The sequence below is a fragment of the Arthrobotrys flagrans genome (genome assembly GCF_004000055.1).
Source record: "Arthrobotrys flagrans strain CBS H-5679 chromosome Unknown unitig_1, whole genome shotgun sequence".
Lineage (NCBI taxonomy): Eukaryota > Fungi > Ascomycota > Orbiliomycetes > Orbiliales > Orbiliaceae > Arthrobotrys > Arthrobotrys flagrans.
Window position 1 is genome coordinate 5,862,436 of NW_027137556.1, and position 18,794 is coordinate 5,881,229.

The 18,794-nt window shown below is 44.2% G+C and overlaps 6 protein-coding genes across 6 annotated transcripts; 4 read left to right on the forward strand and 2 right to left on the reverse strand.

The window, feature by feature from the left end:
- Positions 1 to 922: 922 nt before the first annotated feature.
- DFL_009739 (uncharacterized protein) lies at positions 923 to 2,371 on the forward strand (the record flags this gene model as incomplete). The annotated part of the gene is made up of 1 exon (XM_067639671.1): positions 923 to 2,371. One exon carries the CDS (start codon positions 923 to 925, stop codon positions 2,369 to 2,371), a length of 1,449 nt encoding a protein of 482 aa, XP_067487436.1.
- A 712-nt stretch (positions 2,372 to 3,083) lies between these two features.
- Positions 3,084 to 4,817, forward strand: DFL_009740 (uncharacterized protein; the record flags this gene model as incomplete). The annotated part of the gene is made up of 2 exons (XM_067639673.1): positions 3,084 to 3,292; positions 3,368 to 4,817. 2 exons carry the CDS (start codon positions 3,084 to 3,086, stop codon positions 4,815 to 4,817), a joined length of 1,659 nt encoding a protein of 552 aa, XP_067487437.1.
- Positions 4,818 to 5,573: 756 nt separating this feature from the next.
- DFL_009741 (uncharacterized protein) lies at positions 5,574 to 6,277 on the reverse strand (the record flags this gene model as incomplete). The annotated part of the gene is made up of 4 exons (XM_067639674.1): positions 5,574 to 5,627; positions 5,688 to 5,760; positions 5,846 to 6,000; positions 6,119 to 6,277. The coding sequence occupies 4 exons, from the start codon at positions 6,275 to 6,277 to the stop codon at positions 5,574 to 5,576; spliced, it is 441 nt and encodes a 146-aa protein (XP_067487438.1).
- Positions 6,278 to 7,670: 1,393 nt separating this feature from the next.
- DFL_009742 (uncharacterized protein) lies at positions 7,671 to 9,228 on the reverse strand (the record flags this gene model as incomplete). The annotated part of the gene is made up of 3 exons (XM_067639675.1): positions 7,671 to 8,829; positions 8,977 to 9,040; positions 9,126 to 9,228. The coding sequence occupies 3 exons, from the start codon at positions 9,226 to 9,228 to the stop codon at positions 7,671 to 7,673; spliced, it is 1,326 nt and encodes a 441-aa protein (XP_067487439.1).
- A 2,375-nt stretch (positions 9,229 to 11,603) lies between these two features.
- On the forward strand, positions 11,604 to 12,020 carry DFL_009743 (uncharacterized protein; the record flags this gene model as incomplete). The annotated part of the gene is made up of 1 exon (XM_067639676.1): positions 11,604 to 12,020. One exon carries the CDS (start codon positions 11,604 to 11,606, stop codon positions 12,018 to 12,020), a length of 417 nt encoding a protein of 138 aa, XP_067487440.1.
- Positions 12,021 to 13,454: 1,434 nt separating this feature from the next.
- Positions 13,455 to 14,210, forward strand: DFL_009744 (uncharacterized protein; the record flags this gene model as incomplete). Its single annotated transcript, XM_067639677.1, has 1 exon — positions 13,455 to 14,210. The coding sequence occupies one exon, from the start codon at positions 13,455 to 13,457 to the stop codon at positions 14,208 to 14,210; it is 756 nt and encodes a 251-aa protein (XP_067487441.1).
- Between the last annotated feature and the right edge of the window lie 4,584 nt (positions 14,211 to 18,794).

Here is an 18,794-nt window from a genome sequence, read left to right on the forward strand (position 1 = left end):
AACTACGACCTGTTGCTGTATAGTTTAGCGGTTCTTTTAGTTAAATAGGATGTGAGCTAGGTGCGCATCAATTAGCTAGTTTTAAGCAACGGCGGGTTAGTTTAACTGAATGCAAGAAGGACTAGCATTTTGGTATTGAATAGCGTTTCTACCAAATGAAATAGAAAGCATTTACCGAGTTAGAGTTGAAATGCATTAGAGAATGGCTTCGCCATATAGAAATAGATGTTTGAGATTCGATGCATGTGGGCAAGTGCCAGTGGGTTCTTAGCCTTAGTATTAAGTGTATAAAGGGGCACTTTAGTTGTGATGTTAACATGTTGGCATCGAGCTTCGCGAGACCGGCATAGGGCTTGGCACAGCTCACAGTCCCGGCTGATCCAATTTAATCCATGTTCAGTGACTTGTCTCCAAAGTAACTCAGAAGCGCTGCGCGCAATTGTATCATCTTGAATTAGTTAACGCATATGCAACGGAATCGATCCTATGAAGGCTTAGCTAGTTAATGGCCGTCACATAAAAGTGGCACGCACAGACTTTTGAACATTTCTCTGGTACAGGTGGTTTAAGACGACTACGTGCAACACCAAATCTGTACTGTTGTATTTTTTCCAACGTTAAGTTTCATGTATTTTGAATACCGCTCACAGCATAAGTTGGTTGAACAGTAAATCAAGCTTTAACAGAAATTTCGAAATCGGAGAGAACAAAATGGCCGGAAAGGTGCGATTCCCCTTCTCTTACGGTATACCCATTCCCACCCTCAGAATTTCTGATATTATATTTATTGCGGACAAATATCTTTGCCTGTACACAATTCACCATATCTGATTATTTGTCATTACTACCATCACCATCACCATCACTGTCAAGCCTCAGAACGTGGGTGCGAGCAACCGGGTTGTCCAATCATTCGGCGAAAATGAGGCCCGCTTCAATAAACCGGGTTGTTCCTTCCCTGTTACTCTTCCTTCTAGCGGTTAACGCCCTTCCGAGCGGTGAACGCCAAGACGATGGGGCTCCGCAGGGAGATCTAAATCTTTCTAAAATTAAGATTACTGCCGGCGGCTTTCGTAAGACTGTGGATAAACTGTTAGACGATATTAAAAAGGCAGGGGATAATGAAGTCCCAAAGTCCGTTCAAGGTCGCGATATCGGAACTCCTGGGCCAGCAACCTTCCATACCTTTGAAGTCGACAGGCGAAGCGCTTTCGAGGTACTTGAAGATCATCTCCCTCCCCATACATATCTCGAGTCTCGAGCCCCGGATATTGAGCTCCCGGAAAAATGGGATCTTGAATCAAACAAAATCAAGCGACGAGACGTCAACGTGAATAACATAGAGAAACGAGAACCTGAACCAAACATCGCTGAAGAGAGTCCTAAGAAAGTTAAAAGGAACAGCGGGAGCCAAGATATGAAGGCTAAACTCCGGGCTCGAGCTGAGGCTGAACGCGATAAAGAGGAATATGAGAGTGCGAGGCGCAAGTGGGAAGAGCGAACGGCTCACAATGAAAAACTTAAACACCATAACATGAAACGTCTGTTCCAACATGGTTCACCCTTTCAAGAGTACCACAATACCGTTCCTATCTCTGCTTATGCTGCTGATGACGGTTCCTTCGGACACGCTCTTCCGGGAGTTCGTAGAAGTCATGTAGACGAAGCACGCAAAATACAAAAAAGATCCCGGGGTACTTCTCCCACAAAAGGAGACCTTGCTCGCCTCCAGGGGCTCGGTTACACGCCTGAAGAAGGTGACAAGTTCGACCCCTCGGATGAAATCGAGAAATTGAGGAAGCGGAGTGAGGCGTCTGGTGCTGCTGTTACGAAGTGGAACCGTTCACCCCTCAGCAAGAGAGATATATCACACCATATCGCATGCCCTGGCACCGGGCTTATGTCCTCGTACGGTACCATTCTTCTTAGCTCATTTACATACTACACCTTAATAGCGGTTTTTAGAGCCGCTTGTTTCGGTTGCGATTGCAAGTCAGCTACCACTGGGTTCTATATGGGGCCTCGAGAAGATGGTGGCTGTACTGCACGGCTCGTCGAAAATTGCCAAATGGCTGGATGTCGGTGTCTGGACACTTGGAGTGCATCGGACCCACTTTTGGTAAACAAGCCTCATTGGGACAAAGGGAGCAAAAACCGCCCTGCCAGCTACAGCGATGTTACGTACAACCCTCAAACAAAGGCCATGTACAGTGATAAGTATGCTGCTGCCGCTCATGTTAATGAGGTGACACTTGGTGGGTTTGTGAAATCGAAGCGTCATCTTCAATCTCCAAATCTATCTCGTGTGGGGGAACTGTTCCCTCCCAACAAGAGGGATGCTGTCAGTCCTGCGAGCGAAGCAAAGAAATAATAGGTTAGCAAAGGACCCCAAAATACCCCCCTAGATTTTCCAAGAGGCTTCAAAACCAAATGAATATGAAAAGAGAGATTAACATGTGCAATGGGCGCACGATGTAGTCGGTTAGTCCGCAAGCTCGAAGAGTGGGCTGGCAAAAAAGAAATGGTGCCAGAATTAATTTGATACTTCTTGTTTTTTAATATTAGTTGAGGTGACTGGACGCCTTGTTTTTTTATCCTATGTGGTATATTTCGTATTGTAATGAGTCCCTTCGACTGAGTCAGTCTCGGTCTTGCAGGATAGTTGTCCTTCGACTTTTTCATACGCGTGTATGTTGATCTGAAGTCAGAATGTATATACTCGGGTGTAAAGAGGCTGTTTAGTTCCTCACCTCGTGCATATATATCTGCCCTCGAGTGCAGATAGTTTTAGTGAATATTGTGTTTTGTGTTGAGATGTGTTCTTTTGGACGGGCTTCCCAATAAGGCATGGGAGTCACCAGCTCAGCCACCAATCAGAAGACATTCCGACAACCTTTTATGATGTGGGTTTGTCCACGACTCCAGATCAGCAGGTCACTCTATGTTCCGTCAACCTAACTCATAACCTACGGCCCAGTACCCAGTATAGCTGCTACACATATCGACGACCTTTTTGTTTTTATAGGAAGTATCAGTATACTTATGAACAGATATTCGTAATACCCGCAACGCTGTACTCTAGCATGAGTTCACCACTTCTCAAGCCGACGGCGGATGCTAAGGATGGCGATGAGTTCAGGGGCACACGCAACCTCAGTATATCCGCTGGGACATCTAGGAGCATCACAGCGTCGCCGTTGTCACCGCAACCCAGCGAAATTCTCTCGATACGACGGAGACAGCGGTTAAAATGGCAGAGATATTCCGCCGGGGCCTGTGCTCTTGTGAGCTGGTATGCTTGTCCTCTCGTGCTGTGGACGGAGGATCGGGTAGTCTGTCTGGACTTGAACTAATTGTAGATGTGTAGTCTATCGGCTGGATCGATTCTCTTGTATTCTCTTTATACCCCGCTGTTTCAACGACATTTGCACTACTCTCAGATGCAAATTAACGCTATAGCTATCGCCGCAGAACTCGGAATGTATCTCCTGGTCCCGATCTTTGGTTGGATCTGTGACAACTATGGCCCGGATCGGCTTTCTATCGTATCGGCCTTCCTTTTCGTTCCTGGATATCTCTCGGCAGCTTACTGCTACAACAACAAACTTTCGTATATGGCTATGTTCTTTTCATTCTTGCTTATCGGCAGCGGAACTGTTAGTATGTATTTGACGGGTATCACAACTTGTGCGAAGAATTTCACCAAGAAGCGTGGCTTAGCACTAGCGGTTCCAATCAGTGCATTTGGGTTGAGTCCATTATGGATGAGCCAGGTTGCAAATTCTGCTTTCCTGAAGGACAGTGATGATGGGAGTGATGCGAAGGAATTGGATATCAGCAGCATTTATACCTTCTTCGCTATATACCTCCTTGCGGTCGGACTTCTCGGGTCTTTCTTCCTCAAGATTTATCCTGATCCGGACTTAGACGAAGTTACTCTTCGCGGCGAAACCGCACCCTTGTTGACATCATCACCGACGGCGGTTGAACACACTGAGTACGGTGCTGCTGTCCTGTCGAACGACCCTAACGACATACCTCCAGCCGTCAAGCGGAAACTACTCAACGATGATACTAGAAACTTTCTATCCGATCCTACCATGTGGTGGTTTGCTGCAGGCGTTTTCCTTACCGCTGGACCTGGCGAGAGTTTTATCAACAACATGGGAGCTTTGATCAAGACAATTCAACCAGTTTCAAGGTCGTTGGGCAGCTCGGCTGGAGATGAGACGGCTACCCATGTTGGCGTTATTGCGGTGACATCGACTGTTGCTCGGCTTTTCTCAGGCTTTCTCTCGGATTACCTTGGTCCCCCGGTCGAGCCCGCTCCTATTCGCGACGAACAAGAGAGCAAGCGATTCCGTATTTCCCGTATTATGCTTATCATTATCTTTGCCGGATTTATGCAGGTGGCATATCTCGTTTTATCGTCAGGATACATTCAACTGCATCCACAACAATTTTACATTATATCTTCACTCATTGGGATCGGTTATGGCGCGGTATTCACACTCTCCCCTACTATAGTCTCTGTCGTTTGGGGCGTCGAAAACCTAGCAACAAATTGGGGTATTATAGCGATGCTACCTGCCGGTGGAGCTTCCGTATTTGGTTTCTTATTTGCAGCAGTTTATGATTCCGAGGCGAAACGCCAAAACAGCGGGGATCACGGACTCGGAGAAGGATTGTGCTTTGGGTTACATTGTTACCAGAACAGCTTCGCTGGTATGGCGGCTAGCTGCATGCTTGCGATTGCACTTTGGATGTGGGGATGGAGAGGCCGAGGTGGCTGGATAGCCCGTGGCGTAAGTGTTTAATTGATACCCGGTGTTTTGTTATGTGGGTTTGAACAGTTTTTTGGGAGATCAAATTGCGTTTGACGATTCCTTCTGCTTTTTTGGTGTGGATGGAGGGATTGGGTGTACTACTGCTCGTGTTCTCGTTTGAATTTTTATTCATGCATTGTTACCATACCGCATCGGGGATTCAATGGGTATTTGCTCGATTTTATAAGACTAATTGTTTGGATCTTCGGCTTTATTGGGTTGCATCTGGGGTCCTGGGAAATTGGATTTTTGGATTGTAATACTAGTTTGGAAGATAGGAATTGTGCCACGCAAGTTCCATTCTGGTTTCAAATTTGCTCTTCATCTTTTCCCCTATCAAGTTCGCCGCGCAGTTCACTATTTCAAATAGACTTGAAGACGCATCTTCATTGACACGAGAGGTTCATGAGCGAAATTTGTCATACATATAGAAGGCTCGAAAGTTTCTTTCCGCTGTGTGCATCAATGCATTGCCTTTTCATTGTACCGATAGACACAGATTACAGCAGACCGATTCTATTATTTTTGGGTTTCGTGGTTAATTAAACAAAGCTAGCCTGTCTCGTATTTATCTAACCTCAGAAAGTCCACGTAATATATATAATTTCTACTCAAACGGTCTTATCTGAGCAAATAATAAGTAATAGAGCTATAGAGAAGAAACCGTTGAACCCCGTGTATACTGCTCCTCAATTGACCAAATTACTAATCTTCCTACTCGATCTTCTGGAAAATAAATAATTCATTCTAGGGGTAAGTTGGTGGGTACGTTGGAAATACAATCAAGGAGCGAACAGCAATCTAAAGGAGACAGAATTTAGATATCTGCAACTCTTTGACAATTTTCAGTGTATCACATACCGGCTTTTCATCGTGGGCTTCAACGAAAGAAATCACCCAACTGGCGCCGATGGGGTCTTCTTTGTTCACAATGCTTTGTATTAAATAGATTAGACTCTGAAATATCCTGGTTGAAATAAAATCAATTGAAGATATTCGGTAGATGTTAACGTACTTACGTGTAACCTCCGCGTGCCTGCTTGTTGATTTTCCAAACGGTACGTTCTGGTTCTTCGGTCAAGATGGCAAATAAGTGAAGGTCATGCGCCACTGTTGGTGCCCCGTTGCATTTGAGGATATGCTCATCGCCACCGCGATGTTCGACTTGCCAGGTCTACGTATTTCAATACAAAATAGCAACGTTAGTTTTTGAAGGTTGTGGGAGCAGGATACATAGTTCCAAGGTCTAAAATGCGTTAATATAAAATAATAAGACATCTAGATGTGCTTACGGAGTTTGGTCTAGTCTCATCTCGTTCAAGAGCGTAGATTGCATTCGGGTGAAGGGATTTATCTTCATGATAGTGTCTGCCGACTCGAAGGTTCTCTGGATCATGTGCCGACAAGATAGTGTACTGCCCTGAAGAAAACTCTTCATGAATTTCTTCCATGGCGATTGCTATGGATTGGCAAATGATTTGGTATCAAAATCTAGATTATTTGAGATTGAGTAGATTGAATTCTGATATTCTTGGGATGTTTGGGAATAATGAGAGAAAGGTTTAATTTATGGAGGGTGGTGAGTAAGTAAATTTATAGATATGATGAAAGTACTGCTTGTCTGGCAGCTTGAATATTCCATTCCTATTGATGCATCATTAATTCTATTGGCTATGATCATGAACTCCGATACGTAGGCTGTGTAGTTCTGCAGATTTGAGGGTTGAGGTTGCTGTCCATTGATATCAAAGAACAAGACGGCAACGATCCGCTGCCGCTGGTTGTGTAGATAGTGATACTGCCTTAACTAACGAACTTGTTCACCCTACGGGATATCAATTGGCGAATTGATTTTACCGGCCGGCCGGATTGCATGTATGGGATCATATAGCAAACAGTTCCCGCCTTGTAGATCCGGCCTACTATACTTATATTTGTGGATTCGTGAGAAATCTAACTAGGTATTATACTATGACTTTTGCATAATTTGGATATATATCTAGGTATATATACATATATGTAGGCGCTTACAAATTGTGGCTGTAATGGTTAGTCCCGTTGACCGTACACAACGCCTCCGTGGTGCCAATCGAGGGCTTTCGGATTCCGCAAGTACTTATATACTTTTTCGTTTTTGAGTAGTATCATGCGATTTTCGCGTGAGGAGTTCCAAACCTAAGTTATTGCCTTAACGTTTACAAAACTATAGTTATATCTATAGTTAGAATCCTAGATGACTATACAGAGATCTAGATGTCTCTCGAGAGCAAGTTAACTTGAGAACTTTTGTGGCTAAAGTTCAAAAGCGGCCATCTTTTACTAGGAAACGTATTTAATTGACCAATGGCCCATCTTGTGTCGCTTACTATTGCCATCAAGCCCCCACCCCCCAATTGTATTTCTCATAAATATTCAAATTGGAAGCGGCCGGGTGTCGAACTCGGGGAAGCGGTTGAATTCCGATTATATGCACGCTATAACTGTAGCACAAAGGTCGGTGCACCCCCAGCCTTTTATTTTCTCCGCTTTTTTGTTCAGGAACCTCGATCAATTATATTGCCGGAAACACAATATTACTTGCCGTTTTTGCTATTCTGATATTCGGGGGTATAACAGTTTCTAAGTATGTGAAATACTATCGATCTTGAAGAATCTCTTCGTCTCACACGAATAAATAGACGGTGTTCGCCGCCGTTTGTAAATAATAAATAAAGTATATATTAATATGTACACGAAATATAAAGTTTTATAGGAATAGATATTAGACAATATGCATGTTAGTTGCATTACTGGCCAAGGCTTGTGCAAGTGCAGCAAATCCATGGAGCTAGAAATTATATATATTTAGTTGGGTTCCACCAAGTGGTTGACACCCTTCAGGAAGACCTCCTTCGACTGATATTGGGCCCATCTAACAGCGTCTACCTCTTTTGCGATAACCAAATTATCGGAGTCTGTGCGGTATCCGAACTTCTTGAAACGGGAGTTATCAAGAACGTATTCATTTGCCAAGTTAAGAGTAAACCTCAATTTGGGAGCATAGTAAGAGGCACAGAGAGCTTCGGACATAATGTGGACGTAGACAAAGTCACTGTCCACCAACTGGGTGCAGATGAATCGTGGTCCATCGATAGTATCAAGTTTGACCTGTTTGGTGTTTTGATTCCAGTAGAACTTTGTTGCATCTTCTTTGGTAGAAGCCCAAACGACACGAGATATACCTGGGTAATTTTCGACGGTTGAGCCAACCTTCAGATATTGGTTTGCCTTATTCGCGTCATTGTCTCGGCCTGCAATGTAGACGGCAACCCAAGTCACAGTTGCAACAGTGGTTGTTGAGCTCACAGTGCTGACAGGGGTGAAAGTAGTGGTGCTAGCGTCGGCAATCAAGGTGGTAATAGTAGTGACTGTTGGGGAGATAGTCTCCGTAGTGGAGGTGGTCCCAGTGACTGTAGTGGTAGTGGTGGTGGTAGTGGTAGACGTAGTGGTAAATGTCGATGTGGATATAGATGTCGACGTGGATGTCGATGTCGATGTCGATGTCGATGTCGATGTCGATGTAGATGTGGCTGTAGCAATATCAGGGACGGTAGAGCTAAGGTCCTTAGTGAGACAGGAGCAGGCACTCGAATAGCGAATCCAACCACTGCATCTTGAAGCATATGCAGGAGCAAGCCCGGTCGAAATATCAGTGAAAGTGACTGAGTCGGCCTGACGTTTTATAAATGTAGTTACGTCTGGCAAAGCGATTGTAGTGGTAGCAGTGATTTCTATAGTCGTTGCGACAATTGTGGTTTCCGATGTGAATGTTGCTGTGTCATAGGCAGTGCCTGTGGATGTTTGCGAGTCGGTATGTGTGAATGATTCAGTCTTCGACAATGTCTCTGTCGATGTATCCGTCAACGTGGCTGTATCCGTCGAAGTCTCAGTAGCAGTTGCGGTAGCAGTCACAGTCGCCGTCGCAGTCGCCGTTGCAGTTGCAGTCGCCGTAACAATTATTGTTCTAATGGTGAAGGAATGAATCAGCATTTAGTTCGACCATATATGCATAGGTGCTTTTCTCCCTTAATTCAAGATTTATATATATCGTCGGGACAGTATCGAGCGAATTGGATCATGGGAGGACTTAATAGAGAATTTTGGAACTTACGTTGGAACTGTGGCTGGCCAGTAATTCGCACAGTCGGCAGCAAAATTTGGTTGAGTAATGATATCTATTCCACAGGCCACAGTTAGACATGTATACAAATGAAATTTGAGAATATCATTTAGTGACGGCTTGCTGTTTTGAAAACTTACCTCTGTAGCAATTGTCGTGATTGCAGCCGTGTGCGCGACGTTCAAGAACGCCTGCCTCCGATAGCGCCAACAACCCAAAAATCGATACCAATTGCAGCTTCATCTTGTTTAACGATTGTATATAATACCTGAGTTAGTTTCGGGTAGACAGAGGAATGAATGTGCGACTACAGCAAACTGGTGGCTGATGGCAATGGTGCGGCCGATTACTCAAGTCCGGACTACAGAACAAAGGACTTTTTTTTCTCGACAGGCTGGCATTCATTCTTATATAGCATAGCAGTCAGGAGGTCCCACTAGAATCGTCAAAATCATATTATTGCGATCTCAGCTCGTCCCCTCATGATCTAGCCATAAATTCCGTCGACAATTTCGCCTAGATTTCTTCGGCCTAGCCATGTCCATGAACTTGGAAATCCCTGCAGCAATATCAAGATTGGAGGCAACGACGCCGTGGCGGCTATACGCTAACCACTGCGTGAATCTCGCTAAGCCTAGCAGCAAGGAATGAGCCTATTCTAAAAAGGACTCATTGTGGCTTATTGGCTTGTGCGGGCACCGAAATTGATTTGTTGGAATTTGGAAAGTCGTCGTGTTGAAGCGGATATACGGAGCGGTGCTTGCTTTTATCACTGCGATGCATATACGATGGCTGGAACATATACATGCCCTCCTGAGCATATTGAACATATGTACTTGGAGACGCCCCCGGATTACACTGCGCATGGAGATGTTGCTGGGAACCCAGTGGGTCTTACTATACCAAGTTATCGGCCATATTTTCGAAATTTCATGCCGTATTGACATTTTATCTATATAACTCTTAGCTTTTACTTAAGTCTCGATTATGTCCACCCTTAAGAACTATTTGTTTCCAATAACATCACTCAATATGGTTACTATTTAGGCTTGGCTGAAGAAGCATTGCTCCTCATCTAAGTTAACTTTGATTTCTTTGAGCCCCGTATTTACACTAAGCGAAGCTGAACTCGCAAAGCCGTGTTAAAACGGAAATTATCAGCATGCCGACTTCCCATGCCCAACTACACTAATAATTAAACTTTGATAATGCCAAGCCCGTTACTAGGCTCAGCTAAGACCAGTATCGATAGCTAGGGCTACAATGTTGCACAAAGGTTAAAGGCCTGGTTATGTCTCACTATATGAAAACTTCTCCCCGGACATAGTCAAAAGGGGGGGTATAACCCCTTAATTGTACAAAGTACACATTCGGTTCGAATTCTTGGGCAACTCGTATCTCGGGGTTGTAATTGCCGGGGTTCTGCGATTGCGACTTGACTTTACTTCAATGAACTCCCCATATATCAATGGAGCTCGAACTCGGGACTATATTGTTATAATCCAACTTCACGATCAAAAAACAAAAAGGATGATTATGTCGCTAAAGCAAAAGCATCATGACAAATTGAATCTCCAACAAGTGGCTCGGGGCTGGCAACGGATATAATGTCATACCGTGACAAAAGTGAACTTAATCAAGAGGCGGTCAAGGCTCGAGACGGGTATTCGGATGTACGAATATATTTAGATACTTCCACAAGGCAGAGATGGCTTTGAAAGCTTTCCTAATTATTCTACGGAAGTCGACGTATGTACATATGTCAAGCAATCGTTCACACTTTGGCTAGCCATTATCAACTGAGTGAAATATCCTCTCTCTGATGACAAATGCGGATATGACCGGTACGTACGTTGGTCGATTCGTCCACAGGCGCAACAGTGGATCATGCTTTTTCTCCACCGACGCAGTGTAGCCTGCTTATTTGAAATAGGTCAAATATTTATTTACTAAGATATTATGTGATATCATAACAAATGATGCGTGCGCTGAATATCGAAATCCCAGAGTGACGGAGGAATCGACCCGGGTTCGTGTCGTAAAAGTTTCCCTCAGTCAGGTAATCAACTGAAAGTTAAATAGCTTTCTAACGCGTAAATAAATATCTATCATAACTATCTACATCAACCCATCATCACGCTTCTGGCTTTAAGCCTCAACTACATAGATATCATCAAATCTTTCAATGCAACTCGCCCATCGGTGACTAGCATCCGAAAGAAATCAATTCATTACTTATCTATATAAACTCGGTTCTCGAAACAGAACGAGTGAAAGACACTAGCTCCGTATTCCGTGGCTTGATAAGTCCCCGTTTTCCAATAATCGCAAAGCTATCTAGTTTTTTTCTCTCTCTACGTCGCTCGTGCTAAGGTTAGTCCGCTTGTCCTTTCCAAAGTCTCCCGGACCAGACGGCTGGGTGTAATTTATGCTGGCGCTTCACGTTAACATTAACAAGTTTCCCAAACAATCCACGCAATGTTCCTACAACCTCCCAATCAAGTTTTCCATCATGGCGGATTCTTATGATCAGGTTTCCACTCGTACTGTCGAATTTCAAAATTTGATTCGACAAACACTAAAACTACACCCAAAAGATTTTGGCTCAACCCAAAACAATGAATCCAGGGATGTTCGTGGACTTGCTCCAGGAGCAAATGAGAGAAATCAGGGCAGTAATATTCCGAGATGACAAATTGAGCGAGGATGCAACTACCTCTCTGGATCTCAGAGAACATCATATCGACACCCAAACCGCGTTTTACAGACTAGCCGCAGCCGAAATATTTCATCTCGCAGAGGTTTTAGCAGATGCCATTGAGAAAAGCATCAAGATAGTCGCATCTCATGGCCAAGATATAGTCATTGCTCCGGCAGAAGGGCAAGAAATCTTCAGATGCGAACGAGGAGTTGATCAAATAGGGCTTATTGCCGAGTTGCCTAGAAAAACTAACCAACGGTCTGCGAATAATGGACGGGATGTGAAGACCTGCAGCGACAGCTCGACTTGGCTAAGAACAAAGGCAAGTCTCTAGTCAAACGCATCGGAGCTCTACAAAACGAGAGAGATGCGCAAGCACAACTGATCTCATCCTTTCAGGCAACTATAGATGCTTTGTTCTGGAGGTTTTTACTGTTGATTGTCGTCATTCTCATTGTATGTATCAAGGTACGCTTTGGAAAGGTTGTTTAAGTTGTCCAAGAGGAGCTGGCTTTGGTTTAAGTCAACTCGGGGCATTTGAAATTCGGTGAGCATATCTCTTGTAAATTCTTCCCAACTTTCTCTAGGACACTGAGCAGGTCGGCTGCATACATGAGACACCCTTAGCTTAACTGTCGACTTTTATTCCTCTTGTTTATGGCTTTTGTTTTATTTATATATATTTTCGAATCTCTTGACACGCGACATTATTTTGGAATATTTGTTTTATGTTCCACCTAGCAGGTGACACGCCTTTGGCATGTTGTTTTCATCTTCTATACCTTGCGAGGCTTCATCAGCAGCCATGTTCTGTTGCTTTTCACGATAAGCTTCCTTACAACAAGTTGACGCTTTTGCGAAGTTGTTTTCTTCTCGAAACCGGAACTTGGCATAAATATGCCTAGCATATGCAAGGGAAATAATATATAAATGGCTTTACATCAAAATTTATTCAAAGGAATATAGTAGAGGATTCCATGGCAAGTTTCAGTACCGAGGATAAGTAGACGTCGGTGACGACCTTGGACCAAAATTCCAAGACACTTATACATTCCATATCACAAAGAATCCTTGGCAAAAGGTCTTAGCTGAATATATTTACCTAAGGCCTATCAACTATTAACTAACTAACTATTGATAGCTATCGACTTGATTAAATATTTAACGGAAGAGGTACTATGGGTCTGCGTGCAGATGCGTGCACTCAGCTCGTTCCTTCTCGAGATTGCTTATCTACGGATCGAACTGTGAGCCAAATGTGCCATGCACGCACTTGTGCACTCCTTGCGTTGACGAAACTAAATTAAATATATTTATGATATATAAAATTGAAAGTGGAAAGTTCAACAATAGAATGTTTTGGCTTGCGTACTCTGACATTTTTGACAGCCCGACCTTGTTGTATTTGAGACGGCAACCCGGTTCGCGTTGCAAAGCTTAAAGAGGCCCCCACAAGAATCCCTGCCATACAACGATCATTGTTCCGTTTTGTACGACTAGAACGGGGCTCTGATGGCCCTGCTTGTACTCGTACGAGTTTCATCTTTGGGGGGAGTTTTACAGCCTCAGAATATTGGTCGCTGGAGTTTCTGGAGGGACGTTTCCAAAACTCCCTCGCTCAAAGGACGTGGCTCGCGATCGATTGTATTCTATCTAGATTCAGTACAGGCTCGACATACCTATCTTTTTTACAAACTTCTTTATACCGAGGCGATTCAGTCGACATCAACATATATAGATATCAGGGCCCCTACAAGAATCCCGCAACATGCGACCGTTTGCCGGATGCGTCCTTGTCGTCTTGGTATCCCTTTTGACAGCACAGGCGCAAGACTCTGTCCTCCCGACCTGCGCTCAGCCTTGCGTTTCCGTTGGACTTGGTCAAACTTCTTGTTTGCAAATCGACGTAAAATGCCTCTGCCAGTCCTCAGGCTACATCGATACTGTCACGACTTGCGTCCGGAATCTCTGCAGTGAATCCGATAGGGAAAGAGCGTTCGATTACTCCAAAGATATTTGCTCAAGTGTAGGTATCGACGTATCTATCCCTGGAGTCAGTTCGACTAACACAAGTAGTGTCGTATCCGCCACAGGGGCTGCTGAACCGACGGCTACGAACACAGATGCTTCTTCAACATCATCAGCTGGAAGCGCGTCAAGGACACAACCACCATCAAGCACAACCGAGACATCGGCCGCGGCGGGAAACCAAAGCGGATCGGGTCCGACCGATACTTCCACTCCAGCTAGAAATAACAGCGGCAGCTCGACGCCGGTTGGAGCGATTGTCGGCGGAGTCGTCGCACTCGTCGCCGTTATCATTCTGGGTACTTGGCTTCTGAAACGAGAGAAAAGGAAGAAAATGGAGATGCAAATTGCTGCAGGAAATCTTCCACCAAAGCCACCGATGCAACCCGACCCAAATTCCTTGAGAATTTGGGAGGGGAACAATGCGTACAGTTGGAATCCGCAGACGAATGTACATGATGTTCAAGGAGGTGTGCCAAATGCATATAGTCGTTGATCAATGAGGCTTCCATGTCAATAGAATAGAGCTTAAGATATCGAGTTCCAAAAAACTTGCTGTCTATAAAGCTCAAGTATATACGAAACCTTTTTTGCATATATAATACACGGCCGATATCCTGCGTTATAAAACGTCAACTTGGATTGATAAGCTTTTGCATCTATCAAAAATGGAAATCCCCCAATGGAAGGAAGACCAGGATTTTCTCGTAACTAGATCTTGGCTAACCGGGGAGGTTCTTCCTTGGCCTGCAGGACTAAGGCCGGTTATGATTCGTTCCTGACGCGAAGGTCCATCCCGTGTCGCACAAAATATGATGGTATGCAAGCCGAAGATGTCAGCCCTTTGTACTGTGGGTTATGCCAGAAGAAAACCCGCCGTGGCTTAATATTCTTCACGACCTATCCTTGCATCATGTTCTTCCTGTTCACACTATCAATATTTATCCTACCTCTCGATATTCTCAGACTAGTTCTTGCACAACCCCCGTGGTTGCTTGGCCAAAGTTCTGACGACATGTCTGAATGCGGGCAAGGGTTTTTTTTCCAAAACATTCGCAACTCGGGGTGTCAATTTCCCAAAATCGTTTGCGTTTGCGAGACACAAGGCTTTATTCCGGACCTGATGACCTATGCCAACGGTCAATGTAATGCGACTGAAGCAGAGGAAGTTTTACAGGCTGCCAGTTCATTATGCGCTTCTGTGGACGCAACGAATACAATTCAATCGATTGCATCGGGGCTGGCATCAGCTCGCACGTGACAGACATCCATCGGGCCCGAGACTTCACGATCAACATTCACGACATTGGCTACAAGGCCAAATACACAATCCGATAATGGGTCTACAAGCACTAGCTCCAATTCTCAGCCTCCAGCATCAGCAACTCCACCACCCTTTAATAGTAACGAGACCACACCATTCTCAGAAACACAATCGACATTTGCACCAGCAACAGGTGGGACCCCGTCACCCGTTGGAGCAATCGTTGGTGGTGTTGTAAAGGGTTTGGTGGGATGTCTCTTATCCTGGCAATGGTTTGGTTGATAATGAGGGGAAATAACAAGAGGGCCTCGATAAGAGCGCTTCCTCCTTTGATGCAGAAGCTGCATACTGATTAAATAGACGATCAACCATAGCCGATATGGGACGGGCAGCAAGTCTTCAGCTGGAATCCGCGAACAAACTCTGCAATTGAACTTCTAGCGAAGTTCCGAGACAACAACTTCCTGCAAGTTGATCTTGGCCTAGCTAGGACATATGCTCTAGGAAAATTTTGCTAGCCTGGTTGTTGCGACCTGCGTGCAGATTTTTGCTAGACCTGCTTAAGTAGTACGCCGTGTATACAATTGAGTGACCTTCTTATTCTAGTCTCCCATAATGGGAAATATTATTTCATGCGTGACTGCGGAATCTGTTTGCTTGTCGAACCAATAAATGCATTCCTTGGGATCTTGGCTGTGTAACCGAGACCTAAATCCAGAACGGACAGGCGTTTAAACATCAACTAAGAGAATGCTCACAGAGTACAATAAGTTTTCATAAACTATGCATGCCATGCCGATAGTGAAATTCGCCTTAGGATTCCCTTTATCCTTTGGTGTTACGGTCATTTCTCTACAAATCTCACGACATCATTATTCACTGTTGCATTGTCTTTGACGATTGATTGCCACAAAGCTTACAAAGGTATCTGCCATACCCTCTTGTCCTTCTCTGATACTGTTTGCGCTTTCAAGTTCTAATATCCGCAGGGCAAATTGCCAGGACGACTTAACCTCCGAAATAGCTATTCTTTCTGTCACTGCATACAAATATATATTTCTGACCCATCCCCAATGTTCTGGGCAAAACCTTTCCTTATTTTTTATTTCTTCGTCCAAATCCTTCCAGGAAGCCTATCCCAGTCAACCGTATTTGCAGACATCCCGGGGAATGTTAGGTTTACTATTCCTAATGTCTCTAGCACCCTCCAGATTTCAACAATAGCTTCTAGTAGTACAACCCTGTCATCGGGAGCTTCTTCAGATCAAACCACGGTTAATATTTTACACGGAACCGATACACCAATTCCTACTTCTTCGCCACGAGGTCCTAACTATGGGCCAGAAAGGGAACCTGTGAGTCCAGGGCGGATAGCTGGGATAGTTGTTGGTGCTGTCATCTTATTACTTGGGGCTTTAATCGGAGCGATCTGGTATTCACGCTCAAAAGGTCGGAACAAAACTACCGTTAAGCAACCTGGAATTGAGATTCAGTCTGAAGAAAAGCTTTCGACAAAGGAGACTATCTCAAAGGAGGGCATTCCAATACAAGAAACAGAAACAGTCGAATCGTCATCCACCTTTACACCCCCAGCTCCGAAGCCTGAAATCCCATCCCAGAAGGTTACGGTCGTCAGTAGGAGGCCTGTGAGGGAAGAAAGTCAATATTTAAATGGAAATCAAGAGGGCCTGGGCGAGCCTTGTGCATGCAGGCGTGCCTGAGAGTTTTCATGTATCAAAATTCTCCTAAATATAAATTCTATTTTACGGGCTAGGTCTCCTCAAGCGTCTAGATCTCTTTGGACTGTTTGTTTCTTTTAGGAACACCAGTTGGCAATTTTATTACAGTTTATGATATTATTCTTTGTTCCTAGATTGAATATAGTAAACAAATAGAGCCTCCAATCGCAATCTATAGCAACTAGGCTCTGGTCACGTTCACCCTGATCAGTTAGATTCAGCCGCACTACGGTAAAGTACACGAACATACACCACCATCTATATCAAACTCAAGAGATGGCGGCAAATAATCCTTCATTGACCATATTTTTGTTTTTTTCCAGTTTAATTTTGGAGCTAGCATCTTGTAATTCAGTCCAAGGCTATGTACCTAGCATTGTCTCAACCGTGGACACCCACTTGATAAGGCCCCATAATACGGAGAATGCTGTTGTTCCCTACAATACAAGTTCTCCATCCGCCGCAGGAATCCCCACTGGCTCAATGGAGATCGCTGGGAGATCAAGAGCTACGCATACTAGGCCACAAATTTACATCTCCACTATGCCTAAACTTACGTCGGTATTAAGGACATCAAGCCAGGTCCAAAAACCTTCACAATGTACTATACAATCAAATTGTTGACGACCAGAGACATCTGCATCTTTTCCTACAACCGAGTTGCGGATACCATCATCATCCGTTGAAACGACGAAAATAGTGCTTCCAGCCTCAGATTCTTCAACGGGGACGGGCTCCACCGGTCCTAACACATCAGCAGGTACTGTTTCTCCGGACCCTTAAAATTGTAGAGAGAGAAGTATCTTACTTACTAGTGAAGTTACATTTGCAGGTAGTTCTACCACTCCTAAACGGGAAGTAGGGCAGCTCGATCATACAACGCCATGTAAACAAGAGAAATTGGGCTTCTTAGCAACCGTCGGTGTAATAACCTGCGCGGTTCTCCCAACGATAGTACTCATTTACATCCTGCGAAAATGCCTCCATCGTAGAAGTTTTTCACAGATTCTGAGGGCCCGAGCTGAATATTACGATTATAATGAGGAGGTGATTGTCTTTGATGTAAAAGCCCTCTGGAGACCGGCTACTTTCAATCGACCTCACTCCGGGCCATCAGGTCGACAAAATGGTGGCTATCAAAAACTTAGAAAAAACTCGCAACCTTATACGTCATATCAAGATCTTGAGAAAAGAGAGTCCTCTGAGTTCTTTGACAAATATAAATGGTTGGGGAGATGCCATTGCAATTGATAATACATGCGAATGTATTTTCCTTTTGGGGCTAGGAAGTTCGTTATTCTATCAACAATCAGCACCAGCGGGCGGAACTACTTCCTTCTTCACTACGATCATAAATTATACATTCGATTATTCCCTTTCTTCGTGTTTTCTTATTTCAGTTTTTTGTATTTTTTATTCTCACTTTGCCCTTGCCCTTCGAATGTTTGAGCTAGGGACTGCAAGCCTTCACAAATCAATGCTGTTTTCTAAAGTACCCGCTTTACTCCCCTCGAGAACTGTTTGCTTCCTTTCTCTTGCCGTCGAGACATTTTTCCTGTCAAATTATTCCTGAGTATTATTTTTACTACAATATTTACTGTGCAGGACGCCTAATGGTCTAGATGTCGGTAGTACCGGTGGACTTGCAAATCCAACAAAGTTCGTGTGTTAGGAACAGATGTCAAACCTGGCCGTTGGTTCTAACTATCGCCATAATTAACTGTCGCGGCTGGTCCCCTCAATACCAATGTTCCTTCGAAAAGTGCTGCCTGTTGTCTCTCAGGAATAAATTCTACGGCACAGCTAGCCCATTGTCCGCATGATGCAATTGCAATTTTAAATATTTTTTGTTTGCACATCTGAAACTGTGAAACCTAAGTTTTGCAAACTCAGGGCAGCTGCCAGGCCAGGCCAGGAGGCAGCAACCGGCCGCTACCCAGGTCAAGAATGCTACCCGGAATGCTGTTTCAAGATTTCAAGATTTCTTTCCCTGGATAAGCCTTGTTAGTCTTAATCTTTTTCTCTCTCAAAGGAGAAATATCTTTTGAATAATTTGCTGGTAGCAATTCACTTTACA